At 44.3% G+C, this 25,902-nt stretch overlaps 1 protein-coding gene across 6 annotated transcripts in view; it reads right to left on the bottom strand.

Moving 5' to 3' along the window:
- The window catches only part of FAT3 (FAT atypical cadherin 3), a 671,890-nt gene that overhangs the window by 13,093 nt on the left and 632,895 nt on the right, over positions 1 to 25,902 (bottom strand). For all 6 annotated transcript variants that reach the window (XM_056561437.1, XM_056561434.1, XM_056561436.1 and 3 more), the window contains 4 exons: positions 19,498 to 19,966; positions 6,509 to 6,662; positions 3,611 to 4,266; positions 2,167 to 2,280 (listed from right to left, as the gene is read on the bottom strand). In XM_056561437.1, coding sequence (XP_056417412.1) covers positions 2,167 to 2,280; positions 3,611 to 4,266; positions 6,509 to 6,662; positions 19,498 to 19,966 — 1,393 coding nt within the window. The remainder of the gene's footprint in view (positions 1 to 2,166; positions 2,281 to 3,610; positions 4,267 to 6,508; positions 6,663 to 19,497; positions 19,967 to 25,902) is intronic.

The raw sequence follows: 25,902 nt of genomic DNA, 5'->3' as shown, positions 1-25,902 counted from the left end.
AGCGCTCCTCTGTGCTCACTCCTGTCCTGTCTATCAGACTTCTGTCTGGAGACAGAGAGGAGGGGGTTAGAGAGCAGCCTGCAGTGATTGATTGAAGAGACCCAGCACAGCACAGCGGACTCAGGGAGGAAATGCTTGGTGAGTGAGGGCGGGCTTAGTGCTTTCCTCAGACATGCCCCTTTTTGAGTAGTGGATGTCAGAATAAGTGAGCAGCATAACAAAGCGATTTGTGAGCCAAAAACAGAAGCTAGACACATAAAAAGACATGTAAAGCATCTGCATGACCTAGTGAGTCAGTGTTTCCCAACCAGGGCGCCTCCAGCTATTGCAAAACTACAACTCCCAGCATGCCCGGACAGCCAAAGGCTGTCCGGGCATGTTGGGAGTTGTAGTTTTGCAACAGCTGGAGGTGCCCTGGTTGAGAAACACTGTAGTGAGTAACATATAGAAGCATTTACCATCTGTCCCCAATATACAATGAGTAAGGGAGTGTGGTCCCCTAGTGTATAGACAGTGTAATTACACTCTGCACTGACACCTATGATTATAACTACAACTGTAGTTGGTACGTTGTGCCTTCAGCTATTACAAAACTACAACTCCCAGCATGCCCGTAAATATTTTGTACGGTTTCGCATGCCTTGACGCCCCGTACATTTATGTCATGCAGTGCATTCTGTTTATGCAGTGGTGAGTGACGGCTGCTATCAGCAGCCGACACTTACAGTTAATGATGGATATTCATGATCACAATCAATAGCGATCACAGCACTTAAGAGCTCGCCTGATTGGCCGGGAGCCTGATTGACACCTCAACAACATATGTGTCGGGTGTCAATCAGCTTCTATAGCAACTGGAGGCCTTTACTAGGCCATCACTGGGGTATCGAAAAAAAAGTCAAAATGTTCTGCTGCACCACCAGTAGGTTCACACATAACAGATGTTAAATGTCTTGAATGGGTCTACTTGATATAAAATGTGTTTCAACCAAAACTCTTTGATCTACTAAGAGTCTGTCTCAGGCAGACTCTACTTACAGAGCACAGATCTCACTGATTGCATAGCAATGATCAGTATAAGCAATCCTAGCATTGCTTATTATTGTCCCCTAGAGGGACTTATAAAGTGTAAAAAAAAAAAAAAAAAACTCTTTCTTTTTATATAAAAAGCCCCCCCCCCAATAAAAACTTAAATCACCACCCTTTTCCCATTTATAAAAACAAAACAAAAAATAATAATAATAAAATAATAATAAAAAAATTATAAAAAAAAAAAAAAATGATTAAAATAAATAATAAATTACCCCCCTTTTCCCATTCATAAAAACAAAAGAAAAAATAATAATAATAAAAAAAATTATAAAAATATATCATATTGCTGTGTTCATAATTGTCCAAAATATTAATATATAACAGTAATGATCCTATACTGTAGAGGGTATAAGCAAAAAAACAAAAACACACACAAAAGAAAACTGAATTCCTGATTGCTAGTGACATCATCATATATCCGGAAAAAAATTTAAATAAATAAAATATATATATGTAAAAAAAAAAAAAGATCAAGTCCTATCCAAATCAAAAGAGTACTAATAAAAGCTACAGATCGCTGCGCAAGAAAAAGGAGCCCCCTACAGCTCCATAGGCAAAAAATACACAAGTTATAAAGGTCAGAATAGGAAAGGTTTAAGCTTTTGTTTTCAAAGTTTTAAGTTTTATTTGGTTAAAAAAAAAGTTTAACTTTTTTTTAGTAGGTATAGGAAGGTATAGGTATGATTATAATTGTACTGACCTACAGAATAAAGATAACATCTCATTTTTACTGTAAAGTGAATTGTGGAAAAGGATTTTGCAATGTGCTCCCCCTAGTGGTTACATAGAGAATAATAACATTTATCTTTGTATCTTCTGAATTGCTCAAATGAGTAATAGCAGTGTTTCCCAACCAGAATGTCTCCAGCTGTTGCAAAACTACAACTCCCAGCATGCCCGGACAGCCTTCGGCTGTCCGGGCATGCTGGGAGTTGTAGTTTTGCAAGAGCTGGAGGCACACTGAGTTATAGGGCACTTCGTAATTGGGCCTCTGAGGACCTTACTGTATAAGACGAGATGGACTCGTTGGACCCGCAAAGCGTCTATGAACAGATATAATAGGACGGTTCTTACCATTGTCATCTCCTGAATCAGACTGGAAGGAGTTCAGGGACTGGTTCTCAGAATTGCTCCCCTTTGTATTCCCCACAAAACAGGTCACGTCTTCTGCTGCGTCCAGTCCTTTACCTTCAAATACATTTATATTACAGAACATTACAACTACTTTACATCACCTCCTCCATATGACATTAGTGATGACCTCAATTCTAGAAAAGAACATCCCTTTATATCTCTGTTGCCTATGTGTCCTATGAGTATAGCCTATATTTTACTCTGATAGATAGATAGATAGATAAATAGATATAAGATAGATATGAGATAGATAGATAGATATGAGATAGATAGATGTGAGATAGATATATATGAGATAGATAGATGATAGATAGATAAATATACAGCAACAGGAGAATACAGCAGCACACTGCTAGCACAAAGATATAGATGAAACATGAGTATATAGATAAAACATGAGTTTATAGATAAAACATGAAAAGCTATACAGCTGTAATGCAATAAATGAAGATATGAAACTATGAAAATATGAGGCACTTAGCTTGCAAATTTGGCGCCAAATAGCGTGGACCGTCCCACCACGTCCTTACCGTGGTGGGACGGTCCACCCTATTTGGCGCCAAATTTGCAAGCTAAGTGCCTCATATTTTCATAGTTTCATATCTTCATTTATTGCATTACAGCTGTATAGCTTTTCATGTTTTATCTATAAACTCATGTTTTATCTATATACTCATGTTTCATCTATATCTTTGTGCTAGCAGTGTGCTGCTGTATTCTCCTGTTGCTGCATATTTAGCCCAGCAGCCTGCACCTGCAAGCCAGGTCCATATAATAGTTTGGATCAATAGTGCTGGCCAATTTATCCTTTGGTTGTATTAGATAGATGAATAGATATGAGAGATAGATATGAGATAGATAGATATGACATAGATAGATATGACATAGATAGCTAGATGTGAGATATATATATATATATATATATATATATATATATGAGATAGATATGAGATAGATAGATGATAGATAGATATGAGATAGATAGATAGATATATATGAGATAGATAGATATGAGATAGATAGATATGAGATAGATAAATAGATAGATAGATAGATAGATAGATAGATATGAGATAGATAGATAGACATGAGATAGATATGAGATAGATAGATGATAGATAGATAAATAGATATAAGATAGATATGAGATAGATAGATAGATAGATATAAGATAGATATGAGATAGATAGATATGAGATAGATAGATAGATAGATAGATATGAGATAGATAGATAGACATGAGATAGATATGAGATAGATAGATGATAGATAGATAAATAGATATAAGATAGATATGAGATAGATAGATAGATAGATAGATATAAGATAGATATGAGATAGATAGATATGAGATAGATAGATATGAGATAGATGATAGACTTACAATCATTTCCTGAATCCCAGGGTCCTTTTCTTATGGAGTCACAGTCAGACCGACATGGGGACACTGATGGCATATTGGGGGCCACACTGCACACCACCACACCTCTTCGCGCTGTTAGAATCCTCGGTGACTCTGGATGGAAGGTTGTCATCTCCTGATGTTCTACCCCAAGCCCATCCACCATCTTATCCAGGTTGTTTCTAGATTCGCTCTGAAAACAAGGGGTGTAGGCCATGGGCCGCACAGGGACCTGAGGTGGACCGACCTCCTGGTAGATATTTCTGCTGTCCCCACCACTTCGGAGGTTTTTAAACTGAATCCCGTTGGTTTTGTTCAGCAACGCGGCTGTGGCCGGGTCTTGGACAAGAGTGATGTTGTTACGGGAGTAATTTTTACGGAACACTTTTTTGCGAAACACTATGAAAAGGACAATGAGGACAAATATAACGAAAAGCACCACGGCTATGCCAATGAGCTCCTCCTTGCCGACGTAAGAGTGCCCCGCTTGGATGTTGGGCACCACCACGGGTCTTAGACCACAGTACTGCCCAACATAACCGTGGGTGCAATTACAGAAAAAGGACCCGAAGGTATTGATGCACATTCCTCCGTTCTCACAGTCTTCTCTTTCACATTCGTTGATGTCTTCTTCGCACCTGGAGGGACATTGAGAGCTCGGTTACTGATGGACCTTCAACACTGGAGTCTAACAAAGTCCACGACCTATTTCCATATGTCCTATATTGAGGTCATGAATTGGGGGGACCCTTCTCCATGGAGGTAGTCTGAGTATAAAGGGGTTAAGGATCCTCATCTAGAGTCGAGGGTGAAGAACAGTTGCTAAGAGTATCTTTAAAGGGGTACTCCGCCCCTAGACATCTCATCCCCAATCCAAATGCTGCACCCAGCTTTCCTTTAGAGTGTCAGGTGCAGCGCCAGATGCTTGTAACATCACGGCCACGTCTCTCAATGCAAGTGTATGGGAGGGGGCGTGACGGCCATCAGACTTGCATTGAGGGGGCGTGGCCATGACGTCACAACTGGGGCATGGCCGTGATGTCACGAGCCTCCATCCCGCATCGCCAGTCATCCGGCACGGTGCAAAGTTTGCTCCGTGCACCGGATGTCTGGGGTGCTGCAGCCAAGATTGGGGGGGGGGGGGGGTCGCAGCGACATCTTATCCCCTATACTTTGGATAAGGAATAACATGTCTAGGGGCGGAGTACCCCTTTAAGGTTAGGTTCACACAGCCGTTTGCATCAGACTCTTTTTTTTTGGGCCGATCGGACCATAAAATGCGTAGGATGCAAACGGCTACTGCCGGGTCCCGACGACCCCCATTCACTTGCATTCACCTGGTAATTTTACAGGATTTTAGCGGCGAAATAAAACAGAGCTTGCACTATTTTTTTCTCACTTCTTTCTGGCAGGATTACCAACGGACCTCCGAATAGCAGAGTCCGATGGCAATGTGAACGAGGCCTAGCTCTGGAGGACCTGTCCTGTCCTGCATTACAACTCATTGATTTGAATGGGCACAGTGTAATGCTTTATTTCACCTGTGGTGGTGCTGTGGAGAAAGTTGTGCCTTAAAGGCGTTCCCTGCTCTTAAATATTAGAAGTGTCCTTTGACAAGAAGCTGATCCCTCTGCTAGGACCTCTAGTGACCTCTGTTGTAATATGTAGGACAGTGGTCTCCAAACTATAGATCTCTAGATGTTGCAAAGCTTTGGAGATCACTGCTATAGTGAAACCTTCCAGTGAGTGTTTAGTTTCTCTACAGCACCGCCACAGGTGAAATGAAGCATTACTTCTCAGGAGCACATTGAAAGGTGACACCAGTAGAGAGATAACACTGGATCTGTCACCATTCACAGCAGAGATCAGTCTCCCCCTCCCTGTAGAATGACCTCAGAGTGCTCAGTAGCATATCCAATTCATGTAAATTGGACAGCTCCTGTCTATCGTTTTCAATGTCCATGGGTCCTGCTGTAAAGCATGTCACTAAATGCTGCTTAAAGGGGTACTCCGCTGGAAAACATTTTTAATCAAATCAATTAAATCAAATCAATTTTAAATAAACTGGTGCCAGAAAGTTAAACATATTTGGAAATTACTTCTATTTAAAAATATTAATCCTTCCAGTACTTATCAGCTGCTATATGCTCCACAGGAAGTTATTTTCTTTTAGAATTTCCTTTCTTTCTGACCACAGTGCTCTCTGCTGACACCTCTGTCCAGAGTAGTAGCAAATCCCCATAGCAAACCTCTCCTGCTCTGGACAGTTCCTAAAAGGGACAGAGGTGTCAGCAGAGAGCACTGTGGTCAGACAGAAAGGAAATTCCAAAAAGAAAAGAACTTCCTGTGGAGCATACAGCAGCTGATAAGTACTGAAAGGATTAAGATTTTTAAATCTAAGTAATAAGTTTATTAGAAAAAAAAAAATTCCAGGTGAGAATCCCTTTAAACAGCTCAGGCAAGATGGCTGCCCCATATTAATGAACACAAAAAAAATTACAATAAATAAAAAACACATTAGAAAGAAAAGAAAAAGAAAATAACATGTTTTAATACCTAGACTCCCTACAATCAGAAACATAGGGGGAGATTTATCAAAACCCGTCCAGAGGAAAAGTTGCTGAGTTGCCCATAGCAACCAATCAGATCACTTCTTTCACTTTGCAGAGGCCTTTTCAGAAATGAAAGAAGCGATCTGATTGGTTGCTATGGGCAACTCAGCAACTTTTTGATAAATCTCCCCCATATTCCCTATCCTGTGGATAAGGGATACGTCTTATTTCCCCGGAGTACCCCTTTAAGTTGAAGAAGACCATGAGATGCCATAACACCAAGCTGCTCATATCTCCAGAAGTGACCCTCACATCCACCATTACTCACGTCAGTCCCCGCAGACCCGTCCTGCAGGTGCAGATGAAGGAATTCCCCACCGGATCACAACTTCCACCGTTCCGGCAGGGATTCGGGAAGCAGGCCGTGATCTCAGACTCGCAGTTTTTCCCGATGAACTGGGATGGACACGTACACTGGTAACCTGCGCAAAATAAATGACAGCGATGATCAGAACTATACAGTGATGGGGATTTTTACATGTTTTACATGGGACTGCTTGAAACCTAATGCCTGCGCTAAACTCAATGAGTATTTATCTTGGTGCACAAAAAAGGAAGAGCTAAAAACAAATTCAACTCTGCTACATTGTATATTCCAAACACAGCGAAAATAAAGCTTTCCTTATAGAGACTAGGTAGAGAATTAATCAAGTGGTGTGCACCGGCCAAATTGTGTGCACTGTGTTTTTACAGTGACCCCCCCCCCCCCCCCCTGACCTACGATGGCCCCCTACATACGATCATTTCAACATACGATGGCCTCTCAGAGGCAGCATCAACATACGATGCTTTTGTATGTCAGGGCCATCGCATGAACGTCTAGCCGGCAGTGCAGACTGCTTCAGCTGCCACCGGATAGCCGTTTACGGTGCCCTGTGTGGTCCGCTGACGATCACTTACCTGTCCTCGGGGCTCCGGCGCGTCCTCTTCGGGATCCCCTGCATCGTCGGCGCTCTCCATCGTCATCATCACGTCACTGCGCACGCCGTCCCGTCATCCAATAGAAGCGGCGTGCGTAATGACGTGATGGCGGCGACGGAGAGCGAGGATGCCGGGGAAGCAGAGGCCTTGCCGGAGCATCGGGGACGCGGCGACAGCGATGGACGGCGACATCCAGGGAAGCCGTGACGAGCGGTGATGGTCCGGAGCGGCGGGGACACGTGAGTATAACCTCCAATACCAGTGGTCTTCAACCTGCGGACCTCCAGATGTTGCAAAACTACAACTCCCAGCATGCCCGGACAGCCAACGGCTGTCCGGGCATGCTGGGCGTTGTAGTTTTGCAACATCTGGAGGTCCGCAGGTTGTAGACCACTGTCCTATACTTTACATTGCGCGGATCCCTCAACATACGATGGTTTCAACAAACGATGGTCCATTTGGAACGGACCACTGTTCTTTGTACATTGACTTGTGCCAAAATGATCATCTAATTTTGCGCTATTTTCATGTTGTGTGCGCCGGCTTGAGAATTTTTTCTCGCTGTGCATTTGCAGGGGGCGTGGTTTGTAGATGCGCTGGGTGGTGCCCTAAATTTATATTTGTTCAAAAATTCTGTTTTTTTTGCGCACATGTACTCCTGTGACCAACTGGCGGATGAATGTGAGATTTTCACATTTTTTTGAGCTAGGCAAAGGCTTCCTATCATTTGCGCAAATCTACGAAATGAAGGGAATCACTTTATGAATCTTGCGCAGCACCTAGGAAAACACACACCTGTGCGGCATAGTGTCCTCTTGTAAATTACTCATATAAAAAAAAATCTTAATCCTTCCAATAATTATCAGCTGCTGAAGTTGAGTTGTTATTTTCTGTCTGACAACAGTGCTCTCTGCTGACATCTCTGCTTGTCTCGGGAACTGCACAGAGTAGAAGAGGTTTGCTATGGGGATTTGCTTCTACTCTGGACAGTTCCCGAGACACGTGTCATCAGAGAGCACTTAGACAGAAAAGAACAACTCAACTTCAGCAGCTCATAAGTACTGAAAGGATTAAGATATTTTAATAGAAGTAATTTACAAATCTGTTTAACTTTCTAGAGCCAGTTGATATGAGAAAAAAAAGAAAAAAATATTTTTTTCCTGGATAACCCCTTTAATTTGTACCTTTGATTTAGAAATAAAGAACCTTTTTTTTTATTACTATTATTATTAATAATTATAATAAATAAGTTTGTAAAATGAGTTTGTCAGATGTAGCAGAGCTGATTGTGGGAATGTACAAAATAGCTTTAACCCATTATTACACAACACAAAATACAAACCCAAAGAGTAACCAACAACTTCAACTCTGCTACATAGGTAATAAATTCTGCGATCTACAGCAATTCTGCTCCTAGAATCATCCAACAGTGCCATCTGCTGTCAGGATGGTGGTATTGCAATGTCATATTCTTCAACATTTTTATCCGTGTTTTTATTGAAGTTGGTCAGTAAGGCAAGATCGGATTTAATGACAATTTTCAATGCAGATTCTAGTCAGTGGTGAAAATCCGCAAAAAATCGAAATGAAATTGACAAGTTGCGGATTTCAAATTCGCACTGCAGGTCAATTTCCACATGGATTTAGTACAGATTTTTTTTTTTTTGGGGGGGAGATTTTTGCTGCAACTGTAAATGTAGTTTATTATTATTTTTTTTTTACATGCCCTCTTGTGGCCGTACCCTAACACTGCAACTGCTCTGTGTCAATGATACTGCACCAGCTCTCCTTGAGAAGATATTTTCCAGATGTTATGTTAATAAACTTAATCAGTGTTTCCCAGCCAGTGTGCCTCCAGCTGTTGCAAAACTACAACTTTGGCTGTCCAGGCATGCTGGGAGTTGTATTTTTGCAACAGCTGGAGGCCCACTGGTTGGGAAATACTAGGGATGAGCGAATCGAATCTGATGCATCCGAATTAGTTACGAATTTCAGGAAAAATTCGATCCACAACTAATTCTAATATCGCTGAGATTCAATTGCGCAAATCGCTTCATTAAACTCCATTTAGTGCGGTCCAGGCTCCAGGGCACTTAAAATGATGGATCGAAATGTGAGGACATGGGGGCAAGGAATCCTGGGAAGGTGGGAACAAGGGTCGGCGGTATGACCCTGAATCACATGCGGCAAGCAGCCTATCAGCAGCCAGTCACCCCTGTGATGTCACAGCCCTATATAATCGGCAGCCATAGTCCAGCTAGTGAATTCAGCCTTTTATTGCAGAGAGAGACAGGGACAGAGAGCGATGTGTGTTGCACAGAAAAGCATTTTTACAGCAGCGATTCACCTCCCAGTCACATCAGCATTCTATTACAGAGATGGACAGAGAGCAGTGCCCAAATCCAGCCTAGAAGCACTGATAGGGAAGGGAGTGAGAGAGAGTGCAATTTTGGGTGTACTACACAGTGACTGTGCTGCAGCACTGGTGTGTACAACAACTGAAAATCTAATAGTAGACAGTTAGGGTGAGCAGAGCACTAAAAGCATATTGTTCTCTATTAAGTGTAACCTGTGCATACATCTAAGTGGTGTACCATTTTGTTCCTGTTAAAAGTCTTAAGGGCCTAGATACTGTGAAAGGCCAGCCAAAAGTAAACACCGGCTGGTGTTGTACACCAATACTGTTTTAAGCATACTGGAGCGCATTGTCCTCCCCTCCTAAGTGCATACCACATACGTATATCTAAGTGGTGTACCATTTTGTTCCTGTTAAAGTCTTAAGGGCCTAGATACTGTGAAAGGCCATGTAAAAGTACACACCGGCTGGTGTTGTACACAAATACTGTTTTAAGCGTAGTGAAGCGCATTGTACTCACCTGAAATATGCACTAAATATGTCAGGCAGAGAAGTGCCAGGACATGCACAGATAAGTGGTAGAGGCCTAAATTTATCAGGCAGAGGTTGCAGCAGACTTCGGGTGAGTGGCAGCAGGAATCGCAGCAGGAGGCTTGAGCTCCCTGTATCAGCTAGTGGTCGTGTCTCGACCAGCAACATCCCAGTCAACAGTCGGTGGGTTCCCCAGCCACAACCCTCAGCTGGCATGGCCCGGGAGCAGTCCCTGTCCTCCCATTTCCTCTGTCCTATACTGTTCCCTCCCCCACAGAAGTAGCTTACGCTGTGGGTTCAGCTCCACTATTTAGTGAGGACAATCTAGAGGACAGTCAGCAGCTACTGCCCAGCAAAGAAGTGGAGGAGACATCCACCACTTCCTCCGCTAGGTGGGCAAGTAGTGATGAGGAGAGTGGCATGGGAGGTGGTGTTGCGAGCATTCTGGCTCCTGAAGCAGACACTGTTGAGGAACCTGAGGACAACAGTGACATGCAGACACAACTCGATGATGATGAAGCCGATCGCACTTGGGAGCCGGGTGCAGAAAGAGCTTCACCATCATCAGGAGGAGAGAGTTGCAGGTTGCCCATGAGGCAGCAGATGAGCCAGCAAGGTGGTAGCATGGTGGCAGTCAGCATGGTGGCAGAAGTGGAAAGTCTGGAGCCAAACGTGCCCGGGGTAGACCATCTGCTTCGTGGCAGCTTACCTTCCTGGCAGGTAGTGAAACAGGGCTTACTGGAGACGGCTTCAGTAGCAGTCAATTAGTGCGGACTGTTTGTGGGAAAATCAGCTACTCGGCGGTGTGCCGTTTTTTTTTAAACAATAATCCGGAGGAGGTTAACATGGCCACATGCAAGATCTGTCGGCAGAAGGTGAAGCAGGGCCAGGGTCCCAATGTTGGCACCACAGCCCTGCGTCAACATATGCTTCGCCACCATAAAGCGGCCTGGGAGAACCGTGGCTCCGATGTAGTGATACAGCCTGCTGCATCACCCAGTGGCACGCCGCTCCTTGTTTCAGCCAGCCAAGGCTCCACCACCTCAGCCGAAGGGAGCTGTGTATCATACCCATCTTCTGTTGCTCCAGATGGCCCTGCTCCTCCTACATCGAGTCAGTAATTCCGCCAGCACTCCATCAGTGAAGCCATGTTCAAGAGACAACAATATGTGCCAACTCATCCAACGGCGCAGAAGCTGAATGTGCTCCTGTCCAAGTTGCTGGTGCTGCAGTTCCTCCCTTTTCAAGTGGTGGACTCTGCACCTTTCAGAGAACTGATGGCTTGTGCCGAGCCGAGGTGGAAAGTCCCAAGCCATCATTTCTTTGTGAAGAAGGCAGTACCAGCCCTGCACAATTTTGTGGAACAGAAGGTGGGCCAGTCCTTGAGCCTGTCGGTGTGTACCAAAATGCACTGCAGCGCTGACGTGTGGAGCTGTAACTACGGTCAGGGACAATACATGTCCTTTACGGCCCACTGGGTGAATGTGGTTCCTGCACAGCCACAACAGCAACTTGGACAGGTCAAACCGCTTTCACCTCCACGCTCTCAGGCCGTTGGTCTTGTGACAGTGTGCGACTCCGCCTCCTCATTCTCCACCGTGTCCTCAGTCTCAGCTACACTGACAAGTCTCAGTGCCCCTCCAGCATACTATGTGTGCAGGGCACGGCGGTGTCACACTGTTCTTCACATGGTTTGCCTTGGCAAACCGAGTCACACAAGGGAGGAACTGCACCATCGTCCATCCTCTTGCAGGTCTCACTCAGGGGGCCCTTTGCGCTCACTTTCCACTGCCATGGCTGCTGGGGAGGGGTGGGGTGGCAGAAGCAGTACCAGCACAATCAGCAGCAGCCTGAGTCTATAGTCGCTGATGAGTAGCTTTCCTCACCAGCATAGTGAAGCAACTCATCAGCAGCAGGTAGACCTGGAGCAGGACCTGAACCAGCAGGTGGTGGCATACCTTGACATGACTATGCCAACACACCTTGAAGATCCGCTGGACTTCTGGGCAGCCAAACTTGACTTGTGGCTGCAACTAGCAGAGTTTGTCCTGGAAAAGTTGTCCTTCCGGCCAGTAGTGTGCCATCAGAGCGGGTGTTTAGTGCAGCTGGGGCCATAGTCACCCCAAGGAGAACTCGTCTGTCCACGAAAAAAGTGGAGAGACTGACCTTTTGAAGATGAATCAGGCATGGATCAGCCAGGATTTCCACCCACAAATGTCTGATACATCAGAGTAGATTGACAATGGTGCCACACCAACACTTCACAAATATGGATAGTGCCAAACAGATTTAAGGTGCTGCTCCCGTTACAGACTCCTCTGCATCAGACTACAAGTAAGTATTGAGGATATGCATTACGTAAAACTTAACTTTTAATAATATTCTTATGATAAAATATATGTATCCAAATTTTTTTTAAGTCAAACAAAAGGAAAGGTGTGCCAAAAACACCATGTGCCACCTACACCACCAAGTATTGATGTGATGCAAAGACCTCTAAAAGGTGGAAGGGAACAACGTATGGTCCATTGTAATCGGTGGGGGGGAAAAACTTCCCCTGTAAGGCCCTACTCCCGCATTATTAATTCTCTTCTTGGCAAATGTAACTCGCCCTAAAAAGGTCTATATGTTCTCCTCATGCTGCCGCCACCTCCATGCTGTGTCATTCAGCCACTATATGTTCTGCTCATGCTGCTGCCACCCCCACGCTGTGTCATTCAGCCACTATATGGTCTCCTCATGCTTCCACCACCTCCACGCTGTGTCATTCCAGCCACTATGTGGTCTCCTCATGCTGCCGCAAACTCCATGCTGAGTCATTCACTGTGCATGTGGGTGCAGCAGCTCTGTTTACTGTGTATGTGGGTGCAGCAGCTCTCCACTGTGTATGTGGGTTCAGCAGCTCTGTTTACTGTGTATGTGGGTGCAGCAGCTCTGTTCACTGTGTATGTGGGTGCAGCAGCTCTGTTTACTGTGTATGTGGCTGCAGCAGCTCTCCACTGTGTATGTGGGTGCAGCAGCTCTCTTCATTGTATAATTGGCTTCAGCAGCTCTCTTCATTGTGTACGTGGGTGCAGCAGCTCTGTTCACTGTGTATGTGGGTGCAGCAGCTCTGTTCACTGTGTAGGTGGGTGCAGCAGCTCTGTTCACTGTGTATGTGGGTGCAGCAGCTCTGTTCACTGTGTATGTGGCTTCAGCAGCTCTCTTCATTGTGTATGTGGGCGCAGTAGCTCTGTTCACTGTGTATGTGGGTGCAGCAGCTCTGTTCACTGTGTATGTGGGTGCAGCAGCTCTGTTCACTGTGTATGTGGGTGCAGCAGCTCTGTTCACTGTGTATGTGGGTGCAGCAGCTCTGTTTACTGTGTATGTGGCTGCAGCAGCTCTGTTCACTGTGTATGTAGGTGCAGCAGCTCTGTTCACTGTGTATGTGGGTGCAGCAGCTCTGTTCACTGTGTATGTGGGTGCAGCAGCTCTGTTTACTGTGTATGTGGCTGCAGCAGCTCTGTTCACTGTGTATGTGGGTGCAGCAGCTCTGTTCACTGTGTATGTGGGTGCAGCAGCTCTGTTCACTGTGTATGTGGGCGCAGCAGCTCTGTTCACTGTGTATGTGGGTGCAGCAGCTCTGTTCACTGTGTATGTGGGAGCAGCAGCTCTCTTCACTGTGTATGTGGGTGCAGCAGCTCTGTTCACTGTGTATGTGGGTGCAGCAGCTCTGTTCACTATGTATGTAGGTGCAGCAGCTCTGTTCACTGTGTATGTGGGTGCAGCAGCTCTGTTCACTGTGTATGTGGGTGCAGCAGCTCTGTTTACTGTGTATGTGGCTGCAGCAGCTCTGTTCACTGTGTATGTGGGTGCAGCAGCTCTGTTCACTGTGTATGTGGGTGCAGCAGCTCTGTTCACTGTGTATGTGGGCGCAGCAGCTCTGTTCACTGTGTATGTGGGTGCAGCAGCTCTGTTCACTGTGTATGTGGGAGCAGCAGCTCTCTTCACTGTGTATGTGGGTGCAGCAGCTCTGTTCACTGTGTATGTGGGTGCAGCAGCTCTGTTCACTGTGTATGTGGGTGCAGCAGCTCTGTTCACTGTGTATGTGGGTGCAGCAGCTCTGTTCACTGTGTATGTGGGTGCAGCAGCTCTCTTCACTGTGTATGTGGGTGCAGCAGCTCTGTTCACTGTGTATGTGGGTGCAGCAGCTCTGTTCACTGTGTATGTGGGTGCAGCAGCTCTGTTCACTGTGTATGTGGGTGCAGCAGCTCTGTTTGTTTACTGTGTATGTGGCTGAGGCAGCTCTCTTCACTGTGTATGTGGGTGCAGCAGCTCTGTTCACTGTGTATGTGGGTGCAGCAGCTCTGTTTACTGTGTATGTGGCTGCAGCAGCTCTGTTCACTATGTATGTGGGTGCAGCAGCTGATTAGAAAACAGCTGATTAGCCAGATACTTGGTCATGTATTGATGACCTCCCTATATTAAAGTCCCAGTGAAAAAAAAAAAAACTTAAGAAATTCTCTTTGGTTTCTATTCTACACCATTTCAGGATGTCTGCTTGATTTTAGTGAATAGGAACATTTGGAATTCATATTCAGAAGGATAAAAAAAAAAAAAACTCTCATGGCTGGAAGTTTGGAAGTTTCCAACAATGTATCTAAAGCTATATTTATATTGACCTATATTTTGTGTGTACGTAAGGAAAGGCCCACTGTCAGACTAATAGAGTGTCCTCTCGGCCTCCATCTGGCCAGTACACATTAATATACTCTAAAATATAAAGGATAAATTAGATAGTAGACTACACTATTCCATCCAATGGGATCCGTTCCAGTATCATATCCTTTACCATATCAGACAGTATGGCATCCATCACAGGTATCCCCTCAACAGATATGCCATGAAGCTCCAGTGACATCACCATTTATGGACACTACCATTGGATCTACTTAAAGGGGTACTCCGCTGGAAAAAAAGAAAGTGTAAATCAACTGGTGCCAGAAAGTTAAACATATTTGTTAATGACTTATATTTAATAATCTTAACCCTTCCAGTACTTAGCTGCTGTATGCTCCACAGGAAGTTGTGTAGTTCTTTTCTGTCCGACCACAGTGCTATCTGCTGACACCCCTGTCTATGTCAGGACCTGTCCAGAGCGGGAGGAAATCCCCATAGCAAACCTCTCCTGCTCTGGACTGTTCCTGACATGGACAGAGGTGTCAACAAAGAGCACTGTGGTCAGACTGGAAAGAACTACACAACTTCCTGTGGAGCATATAGCAGCTGATAAGTTCTGGAAGGGCTAAGATTGTTAAATAGAAGTAATTTACAAATCTGTTTAACTTTTTGACACCAGTTGATTTGAAAAAAAAAAAATAGTTGCCTACCGGAGTACCCCTTTAACCCCTTAACGACGCAGGACGTATATTTACGTCCTGCGCCGGCTCCCGCGATATGAAGCGGGATCGCGTCGGTCCCGGCGCTAATCAACGGCCGGGACCCGCGGCTAATACCACACATCGCCGATCGCGGCGATGTGCGGTATTAACCCTTTAGAAGCGGCGGTCAAAGCTGACCGCCGCTTCTAAAGTGAAAGTGAAAGTGACCCGGCTGCTCAGTCGGGCTGTTCGGGACCGCCGCGGTGAAATCGCGGCGTCCCGAACAGCTGATCGGACACCGGGAGGGCTCTTACCTGCCTCCTCGGTGTCCGATCGACGAATGACTGCTCCGTGCCTGAGATCCAGGCAGGAGCAGTCAAGCACCGATAATGCTGATCACAGGCGTGTTAATGCACGCCAGTGATCAGCATTAGAGATCAGTGTGTGCAGTGTTATAGGTCCCTATGGGACCTATAACACTGCAAAAAAAATGTAAAAAAAAAGTGTTAATAAAGGTCATTTAACCCCTTCCCTAATAAAAGTTTGAATCACCCCCCTTTTCCCATAAAAAAAATAAAACAGTGTAAAAAAAATAAAAATAAACATATGTGGTATCGCCGCGTGCGTAAATGTCCGAACTATAAAAATATATCATTAATTAAGCCGTACGGTCAATGGCGTACGCGCAAAAAAATTCCAAAGTCCAAAAAAGCGTATTTTGGTCACTTTTTATATCATTAAAAAATGAATAAAAAGTGATCAAAAAGTCCGATCAAAACAAAAATCATACCGATAAAAACTTCAGATCACGGCGCAAAAAATGAGTCCTCATACCACCCCATACGTGGAAAAATAAAAAAGTTATAGGGGTCAGAAGATGACATTTTTAAACGTATAAATTTTCCTGCATGTAGTTATGATTTTTTCCAGAAGTGCGACAAAATCAAACCTATATAAGTAGGGGATCATTTTAACCGTATGGACCTACAGAATAATGATAAGGTGTAATTTTTACCGAAATATGCACTGTGTAGAAACGGAAGCCCCCAAAAGTTAATGAATGGCGTTTTTTTTTCAATTTTGTCGCACAATGATTTTTTTTTCCGTTTCGCCGTGCATTTTTGGGTAAAATGACTAATGTCACTGCAAAGTAGAATTGGCGACGCAAAAAATAAGCCATAATATGGATTTTTAGGTGGAAAATTGAAAGGGTTACGATTTTTAAAAGGTAAGGAGGAAAAAACGAAAGTGCAAAAACGGAAAAACCCTGAGTCCTTAAGGGGTTAAGGATAAGACACAGGGTCCTTCCTCCCCTCCTCCTAAGCTTCCTCCATAGCGGTGGTACAGCAGACAGCCAACGGACATGTATTTCTGTCTGTATACTAGCAGTATCGCCGCCCTGCTGGAAGCCCTGAAGATGTCCCTGTCCATACAATGTCCTTATATGGTTCCTGTCCATATATGGATAGTGACATCATCAGAGCTTTGCCCAGGACTCCTCCTCTGAGCAAGACTTTACAATAGACAATAGAATGTTGCAGTTGCTCTAATATATACCGGTACCTCCGAAACGTCATGTGAATGGAGTCTAATCTATACACCCCTCTGGGAGCTAAATTCCTACAATGTATCAGTGTTGGGCCTAATGCGCTTTGCAGTTGTCTCTGAACGATGTCACCTTGGGCACGCCATGCGTCATAATGTTTCCGTAGGAAATCAGTAGGGTACCCTAAGAAAATATATTGGCGCTGTATTATAGTTCTGTATGATATGGAAGTATACAAAACATTAAAGGGGTACAATTTCTCCCCTAGTCAGATCAGGGAGGGCCCTGATTCTTTGTTTTGAATGGAACAGTGAGTCGCGCATGCGCCATGGCTCTCCATTCATTGTCTATGGGGCCACTGGAGATAGCCAAGCATTGTTCTCAGCTATCTTCAATGGCTCCTTATAATGAAGCGGTGGTAAGCATGCGCAACTTCAGCAGCAGTTGGACCTCCTGTGATGTGACTAGGGAGGGATACATATCCTAACATGGTATTGTCGATATGAAGCCCAGATAGAAAAGAGGTTGTTATGGTGCCAAGATTTTCCCCTTAGAACTGAAGCTCCTAGGGCAGGGTTTTCTAAACAGGATGTCTCCAGCTGTTGCCTTCGGCTGTCCAGGCATGCTGGGAGTTGTAGTTTTGCAACAGCTCGAGACACACTGTTTGGAAAACACTGAGATAGATGCATAGATAAATAAACAGATAGATAGATAGATATGAGATAGATAGATAGATAGATATATAGATAGATATGAGATAGATAGATAGATATGAGATAGATAGATAGATAGATAGATAGATAGATAGATATGAGATAGATAGATATGAAATAGATAGACAGATATGAGATAGATAGATAGATAGATAGATAGATAGATATGAGAAAGATAGATAGATATGAGATAGATAGATAGATAGATATACAGATAGATATGAGATAGATAGATAGATATGAGAAAGATAGATAGATATGAGATAGATAGATAGATAGATAGATAGATAGATATGAGATAGATAGATAGATATGAGATAGATAGATAGATATGAAATAGATAGATAGATAGATAGATAGATATGAGAAAGATAGATAGATATGAGATAGATAGATAGATAGATAGATATGAGATAGATAGATAGATATGAGATAGATAGATAGATATGAAATAGATAGATAGATAGATAGATAGATAGATAGATACAAGATAGATAGATAGGAGATAGATATGATATAGATAGATAGATATTAGATAGATATATATGAGATAGATAGATAGATAGATAGATAGATAAATTGATAAGAGATAGATAGATAGATAGATAGATATGAGATAGATAGATATGAGATAGATATGATAGATATGTTATAGATAGATAGATATGAGATTGATATGAGATAGATAGATAGATAGATAGATAGATACAAGATAGATAGATGGGAGATAGATATGATATAGATAGATAGATATGAGATAGATATATATATGAGAAAGATAGATAGATAAATTGATATTAGATATAATGAGATAGATATGAGATAGATATAAGATAGATATGAGATAGATTTATATGAGATAGATAGATATAAGGTAGATAGATAGGAGATATATATATATATATATATATATATATATATATATATATATATATATATATAATAGATAGATAGATAGATAGATAGATAGATAGATAGATAGATCAGTGTTTTCCAAACAGTGTGTCTCCAGTTATTGCAAAACTACAACTCCCAGCATTCCCGGACAGCCAAAGGCAACAGCTGGAGGACACACTGTCCTAGTGTTTTTTCCCCTTATAGCAATGGTTTGCCTCTATGGTATATACACCATACACAATTATAGTGAATGTAACAAAGCCGCAAGAGCAGCTGGTCAACCCTACCGGATAACTATAGGTGGCACTAGAGGCAAACTTCAATTTACTGACAGCAAGCAGAGATTCTAAAAATATGTAGAATATTAGGAATATTTTTATTAGAGGACGACTAATCTTTACCCCTCCGAGTCATTAAAGGGTACCTCTCATCAAAAAAACTTTTGATATATTATAGATTAATGTATGCAGAATAACTTTACAATTGCATGTTATTAAAAAATATGCTTCTTTCTATTTAATTTTCCACTTTGAAGAAATGACCACTAGGGGTCTCCCTACCAGTCCTGGCAGCAAGCATTTCAGACTCATGCTGGAGTCCTAAACACTACGAGCTGCCAGTCTGCTTTGATCACAAAGGAGAACACTCAGAGCTGCCAGCCTGCTTTGTTCACAGCCTGTTTGGCTGTGAACAAAGCAGGCTGGCAGCTCTGAGTGTTTAGGACTCCAGCATGAGTCAGAAATGCTTGCTGACAGGACTGATCGGGAAAAATACAATAGAAAGAAGCATATTTTTCATTAACATGCTATTGGAAAGTTATTCAACATTCATTAATCTAAAATATATCAAAAGTTTATTTGATGAGAGGTACCCTTTAAATGCTATTTGAAAAAAAAAGAAAAAAAAATCCCCCATGCAGTACTGAGTATTTACCACCAGATGGCACACTGGTACAGCTCCCGCCGTTCTGGCATGGCTTGCGCTCACAAGCATCAGGGTAGAGCACGCAGCCAAGTTTTAATTCAGTCAAGCCGACCACTTCTGCAAAGCTGCTTCTCTTGTTCTGAAGTGGCAGCTCATTGTTATTCAAGATGACTGAATCCAGGCATCCCTGGAAGCCTCCCAGGACCTGTGTACTTCTTTTGTCAGTCAGGCTTCGGACATTTTCCACTTGCACCTGAGCTCCAAAATAAATAGAGCTATCAGTGCTGAGGGTCTGGTAGTAAAGTGGCGCTTTGCGACGCTCCACGTAGCTATCATCCAGCGACAAGCTTGTGAAATTCCGGTTTAGCTCCAAGAAGACGGAGTGCCAGTTCCCATCATTAACCGTCCTGCCAGAAATTCCCAGGATTCCTGGGCCGCTGCCACAGTCCAACTGGAACCACAGCTTACCGTCCACGATCTGCGGGAGAGAGAGGGAAAGAGTCAGCGCGGGAAAGAGGGCGACAACCCATCGGAGACTGTGCGGGGGGTCAGGATGAGCCAGGGCGGAGAAGACATGGTGGCAGCTTACGGTGAAAAGATGGTGTTTTGTGTGTGCAGATGAGCGCCATATTTATATGTGGCTGAATGCTGTGGTTTACTCTTTATATTGAGGCCGACCGCTCTCTGTGGGTGTAGTCATTATAGATATACAAATATACAATAGATAGATATGAGATAGATAGATAGATATGAGATAGATAGATAGATATGAGATAGATAGATAGATAGAAAAATAGATCGATACGAGATAGATAAATAGATAGACAGATAAATAGATAGATAGATATGAGATAGATAGATAGATATGAGATAGATATATAGATATGAGATAGATAGATATGAAAGAGAGATAGATAGATACAGACAGACAGACAGATAGATAAGAGATATATACATTAGATAGATATGAAATAGATAGATATGATAGACAGATAAATAGATATGAGATAGATAGATCGATATGAGATAAATAGTGAAAATATACAATAGATAGCTAGATATGAGATAGATAGATAGATAGATATAAGAGAGAGATAGTTAGATAGATAGACAGAGAATATCTATGAAAGTGCATAGACAAGACAGGATTATACCATTCAAAATCTGTGATGGTCACAGCTCCGCCTTCCCTTCCTGCACCATGACCTCTATACAGGTCACAGAGCATGCCCACAACACTCTCCCACAGAGTTCAATGAGTTAACACCAGACTATGATGTCCTACAACCCATGAGACTGCCGTAAAGCATACCCCTAAATGCTGTTGACAGAGAAAAGCAGTAGCTCGGCAGTATCAAAACCCGTCCAGAGGAAAAGTTGTCCAGTTGCCCATAGCAACCAATCAGATCGCTTCTTTCATTTTTGAAAAACTCTGTGAAAAATGAAAGAAGCGATCTGATTGGTTGCTATGGGCAACTGGACAACTTTTCCTTTGGACAGGTTTTGATAAATCTCCCCCATTGTGTATACATATTAACCAATCACAATCCAGTTCCCATCTTTCCCGTTGCAGATTACAAAATAATGGAAGTGATCTGATTGGTTGGTGACTGTTTTGCATCAGGTCCGCACTAAAAAAAAGCATGAAAAAGCACACGGAAAACTAGATAAAGATGCTGAGTATAAATCCATCTGGAGCCGTTTATATTAGCGCCCAATGGTTCCCGAGTATATTTAATGTTTCCAGCAGCGGGAGCCGTCATCACTCACACCAAGTGACAGGAGTTTAGAGGGGATCAGATGTCAGCGCGGTTATTTCTGCACACGTGAGGAGCAGCCGCCCGGGAAAACATCTAAGCCAGTGTTTCCCAAACAGAGTTTCCCCAGATGTTGCAAAATTACAACTCCCAGCATGCCTGGACAGTCACCGGCTTCTATAGAACACGTGGCCACGGGCTACGCATGCATGGTACTCATCCACCAAATGGAAACTTAAAGGGGTACTCCACTGCCCCAGCGTTCGGAGGATTTTTTTCCGAACACTGGGTGTGGGCTGAAGGGGCCATGACGTTACGCCACGCCCCCTCAATGCAAGTTTATGGGAGGGGGCGTGGCAGCTGTCACGCCCCCTCCCATAGACTTGCATTGAGGGGGCGTGGCGTAACGTCACGACCCCTGCAGCCCGCACCCAGTGTTCAAAACAAAATGTTCCGAACGCTGGGGCAGTGGAGTACCCCTTTATTGGGTGTAAAGAGGCTGTATGAGATTAGAAAAAAAAAAAACATGGCTGCTTTGTTGCATGAACTTCACCCCTCTTGTCCATAGGCTGTAGATAATAGCCCTCTTGCACCCTCACTGATGTCTTCCTTTCACCTTACTCTTCACCAAGCCCACAAAAAAATTCTCTCACCCCAACCCCCCCCCCCTTCCCTCTTCCTTCCTGCCTGCTGGACAGTAAAATCATATTTTACCATAAGGTTCTCAGTAGAAAATAGAATGTCGGCACTCACCACATCTTCGTTATTAATACTCACATATATCTTCAGGAGGGGGGGGGGGGGGGCGTACAACAAAAAAGCTACAGCAGCCTCATCGCTAGTGTGACTTACCGGTTTTCCGATTCTCCATTCGTAAGTCACATGATGTAAGAAATCTAAATGCCGATTGGTTGTCTTACGTTTCACGCCCATAAATAATGTATATGTGACCATTACAAGCTTTGATGCCCAATAAAGCACTAGATCAGCCGTTTCGCAGCCGTTTCGCTCTGTTGTGCACCCCCTGTCTGTCCCCCCCCCCCTGAAGATATATGTGAGTATTAATAAAGAAGATGACACAAAGATGTGGTGAGTGCCGATATTCTATTTTCTACTGAGAACCATTTCGTTGTGCTGTTTGGATGTGAGCACCACTATACACTTCATCTAGCAAGTTAGTAGATATCCATTGATTGATCGGTACATACATCCTTGGAACCATGTATTAGCAGCAGTGCTGAACCGCAAGTTTCTTCAATGCTGTATAATTTACCATAATGTTGATCCGTTCACAGGATGTTTAAAACTCCCGGGCAATCTCCGCAGCTCAAGAGTAACACAATCAGAAAATGTAACAAAAGTTCCATACAAAAACACCCAATCAAAAATATCAGCAATAGACAATGCATGTACGAACATGAGAAGACTTTATTAGGATTATACATATGATTAAAGGAGTAGTCCAGTGGTGATTCAGTGGTGAGCAACTTATCCCCTATCTTAAGGATAGGGGATAAGTTGCAGATCGCGGGGGGTCCGACCGCTGGGGCCCCCTGCGATCTCCTGTACGGAGCCCCGACAGCCGGCGGGAAGGGGGCGTGTCGACCTCCGCACGAGGCGGCGGCCGACACGCCCCCTCAATACAACTCTATGGCAGAGCCGAAGCGCTGCCTTCGGCAATCTCCGGCTCTGCCATAGAGATGTATTGAGGGGGCGTGTCGGCCGCCGCCTCGTGCGGGGGTCGACACCCGCTATCTCGGCGGAGAGCCGGGGCCCCGTACAGAGAGATCGCAGGGGGCCCCAGCGGTCGGACCCCCCGCGATCTCAAACTTATCCCCTATCCTTAGGATAGGTGATAAGTTTTTCACCACTGGACTACCCCTTTAATTAAAATACAATAGCACAGTGCACAGAACTGATAAAATACATGAGGTATAGGCAACAAACACTGGAGAAGGAAGGTACGGGTGCCAATCAATAGTAGCTTCAGATATAAAGAGTGTCATTATAGGTACATAAAAGCCCTGCAAGCAATGATAACAACTGAGGAAAGGCACAAAAGGAAGACATAGTAAATCAGTGTAGAGCCATCTGCCACCTGCACTTACCCCAAAGTACGTTTCGCGCAGCTGACACCCCCTGACGAAGCGCAGCAGCGCGAAACGTACGTTGGGGTAAGTGCAGGTGGCAGATGGCTCTACACTGATTTACTATGTCTTCCTTTTGTGCCTTTCCTCAGTTGTTATCATTGCTTGCAGGGCTTTTATGTACCTATAATGATACACTTTATATCTGAAGCTACTATTGATTGGCACCCGTACCTTCCTTCTCCAGTGTTTGTTGCCTATACCTCCTGTATTTTATCAGTTCTATGCACTGTGCTATTGTATTTTAATTAATCATATGTATTTGACAGGTATTGCCAAGTCCGTACCCTCTCACCCCTCCTACCAATAATTAACACAGACTGGAATGAATTGGCCACAGCAGCCATTTTATTTATTATAACAAACACATAACATTAATATAATCTTAAATAACATTAAATAATACAATCAAATCCCAAGGTGGTCCTCGAAGCCCAAAAATCCACATGGCGGTTCCCCCACTTAGATCCCACACGGGCTCCTTTTATTTTTCCTCCAGACGATCCCACTGGCTCAGAGACAGGACCCTCCCCCGCGGGGACCCACCCCCAGAGGCCTAAGCCTCCCATTACTGACTTCCTCCACTGGAACCGCCATCCACCCAGATCAAACCTCCACAAAGGAGTCCAGAACCAATTCGGTTCCCTCCCTTTTAGGTTTTCCCACACCATTTTCCTCACCGACTTCGAGGACCCCCCTGCCACCACTGCTGTGACAAGTAAAAACAAACCTCAAGGCCAACCATCCCATTCCACCACAAAACCCCACAACAACCCCCCCACCCCCTCCCTCGACACGTAAGACAACAACCAAAACAACCCACACAAAGGGCGAGAGGGTGGCAGCTTTCTGCTTCTGTCCCTCAGTCACACTGAATCTTCCCACCCCCTACTTCTTCTATACAGTGACCCCCCCGACCTACGATGGCCCCGACATACGATCATTTCAACATACGATGCTTTTGTATGTCGGGGCCATCGCATAAACGGCTATCCGGCAGCGCAGACTGCTTCAGCTGCCCCCAGATAGCCGTTTACGGTGCCCAGTGTGGTCCGCTGATGATCACTTACCTGTCCTCGGGGCTCCGGCGCGTCCTCTTCGGGATCCCCTGCATCGCCGGCGTCATCCTCTCCATCGTCGTCATCACGTCGCTGCACACGCCATCTTGTCATCCGGCGTGCGTAGCGACGTGATGGCGGCGACGGAGAGCGAGGATGCCGGGGAAGTAGAGGCCTTGCCTGAGCGTCGGGGACACCACGGGGACGCGACGACAGTGGCGGTGACGGTCCAGAGTGGCGGGGACAGGCGAGTACAACTTCCTCTACCAGTGGTCTTCAACCTGCGGACCTCCAGATGTTGCAAAACTACAACTCCCAGCATGCCCGGACAGCCATTGGCTGTCAGGGCACGCTGGGTGTTGTAGTTTTGCAACATCTGGAGGTCCGCAGGTTGTAGACCACTGTCCTATACTTTACATTGCACGGATTCCTCAACATACGATGGTTTCAACAAACGATGGTCGGTTTGGAACGGATTACCATCGTATCGTGAGGGACCACTGTATATCCCTCCCTCCCCCCCCCGCTTTTCCCCCTAGATCTTACCCCTTTCTCCACCAATCACCTCTAACCCCTCCATCCCCTTCTCCTCCCCCTGTACCTTCCTTGACCCCCATTTCACCCCATGTATCCTTTTTTCCTCCACTTAACCCCTTAACTCCCTGGCAAACCCTGCTCATGATGGGCCTCCCCCTAGCTGCGCCCAAGTCCGGCCTAACTTTATCAGTTCTGTGCACTGTCCTATTGTATTTCAATTAATCATATGTATAATCCTAATAAAGTTTTTTTGAATTTCGTACATGCATTGTCTATTGCCGATATTTTTCATTGGGTGTTTTGGTATTTGAGATATCTCAGCAACATTATTTATATTCTATATTTTGGTGACAAAAAAATTCCATACACTTGGATGAGACCTTTGGTACCGCCACATATCTATCCCCCCCATCAGCCTCTGGATATCATCTGCCTATCCCCCAAAACCCAAAACATCCTAAAAATGCTTCATCAGCCACATAAGGTCCAGATGTAAGTCCCTATAGTGAATGCCTACAGGATGTCTCGGGAATTAAAATAAAGATGATACCGGGAGTCATTCCAAGCTGTGAGATTTTGGCAAAAAAAATGGCTGAAGTGTTGCTAATAAGAATGTTGGGGAGGGGGGGGGGGCATACCACGTCTCTTTAGAAGCTTGTCAGGAAGATTCCATTCTCATCAGTGACGGGGAAGCCGGTGAAATATAACGCGTAGAGGAGTAAATGGCTCCAGCCGCAGCCAAAGCTGAAGGTGATTTCGTAACAAATTAGGATTCCGGCCTAGATGCTCTAATCTCATTATACTCCTTAACCTCATTCATTTCCCCAGCAGATGTTGAGCGAAAGGATACAACCCTTTCCATATGCTCCGTAATGTTTTCCCAAGAAAATGTGTCAGGCGGGCCGGACATTTTGT

Source organism: Hyla sarda, chromosome 2 (genome assembly GCF_029499605.1).
Source record: "Hyla sarda isolate aHylSar1 chromosome 2, aHylSar1.hap1, whole genome shotgun sequence".
In the NCBI taxonomy this organism is placed as follows: domain Eukaryota; kingdom Metazoa; phylum Chordata; class Amphibia; order Anura; family Hylidae; genus Hyla; species Hyla sarda.
This window is presented reverse-complemented; position numbering and strand designations above follow the sequence as displayed.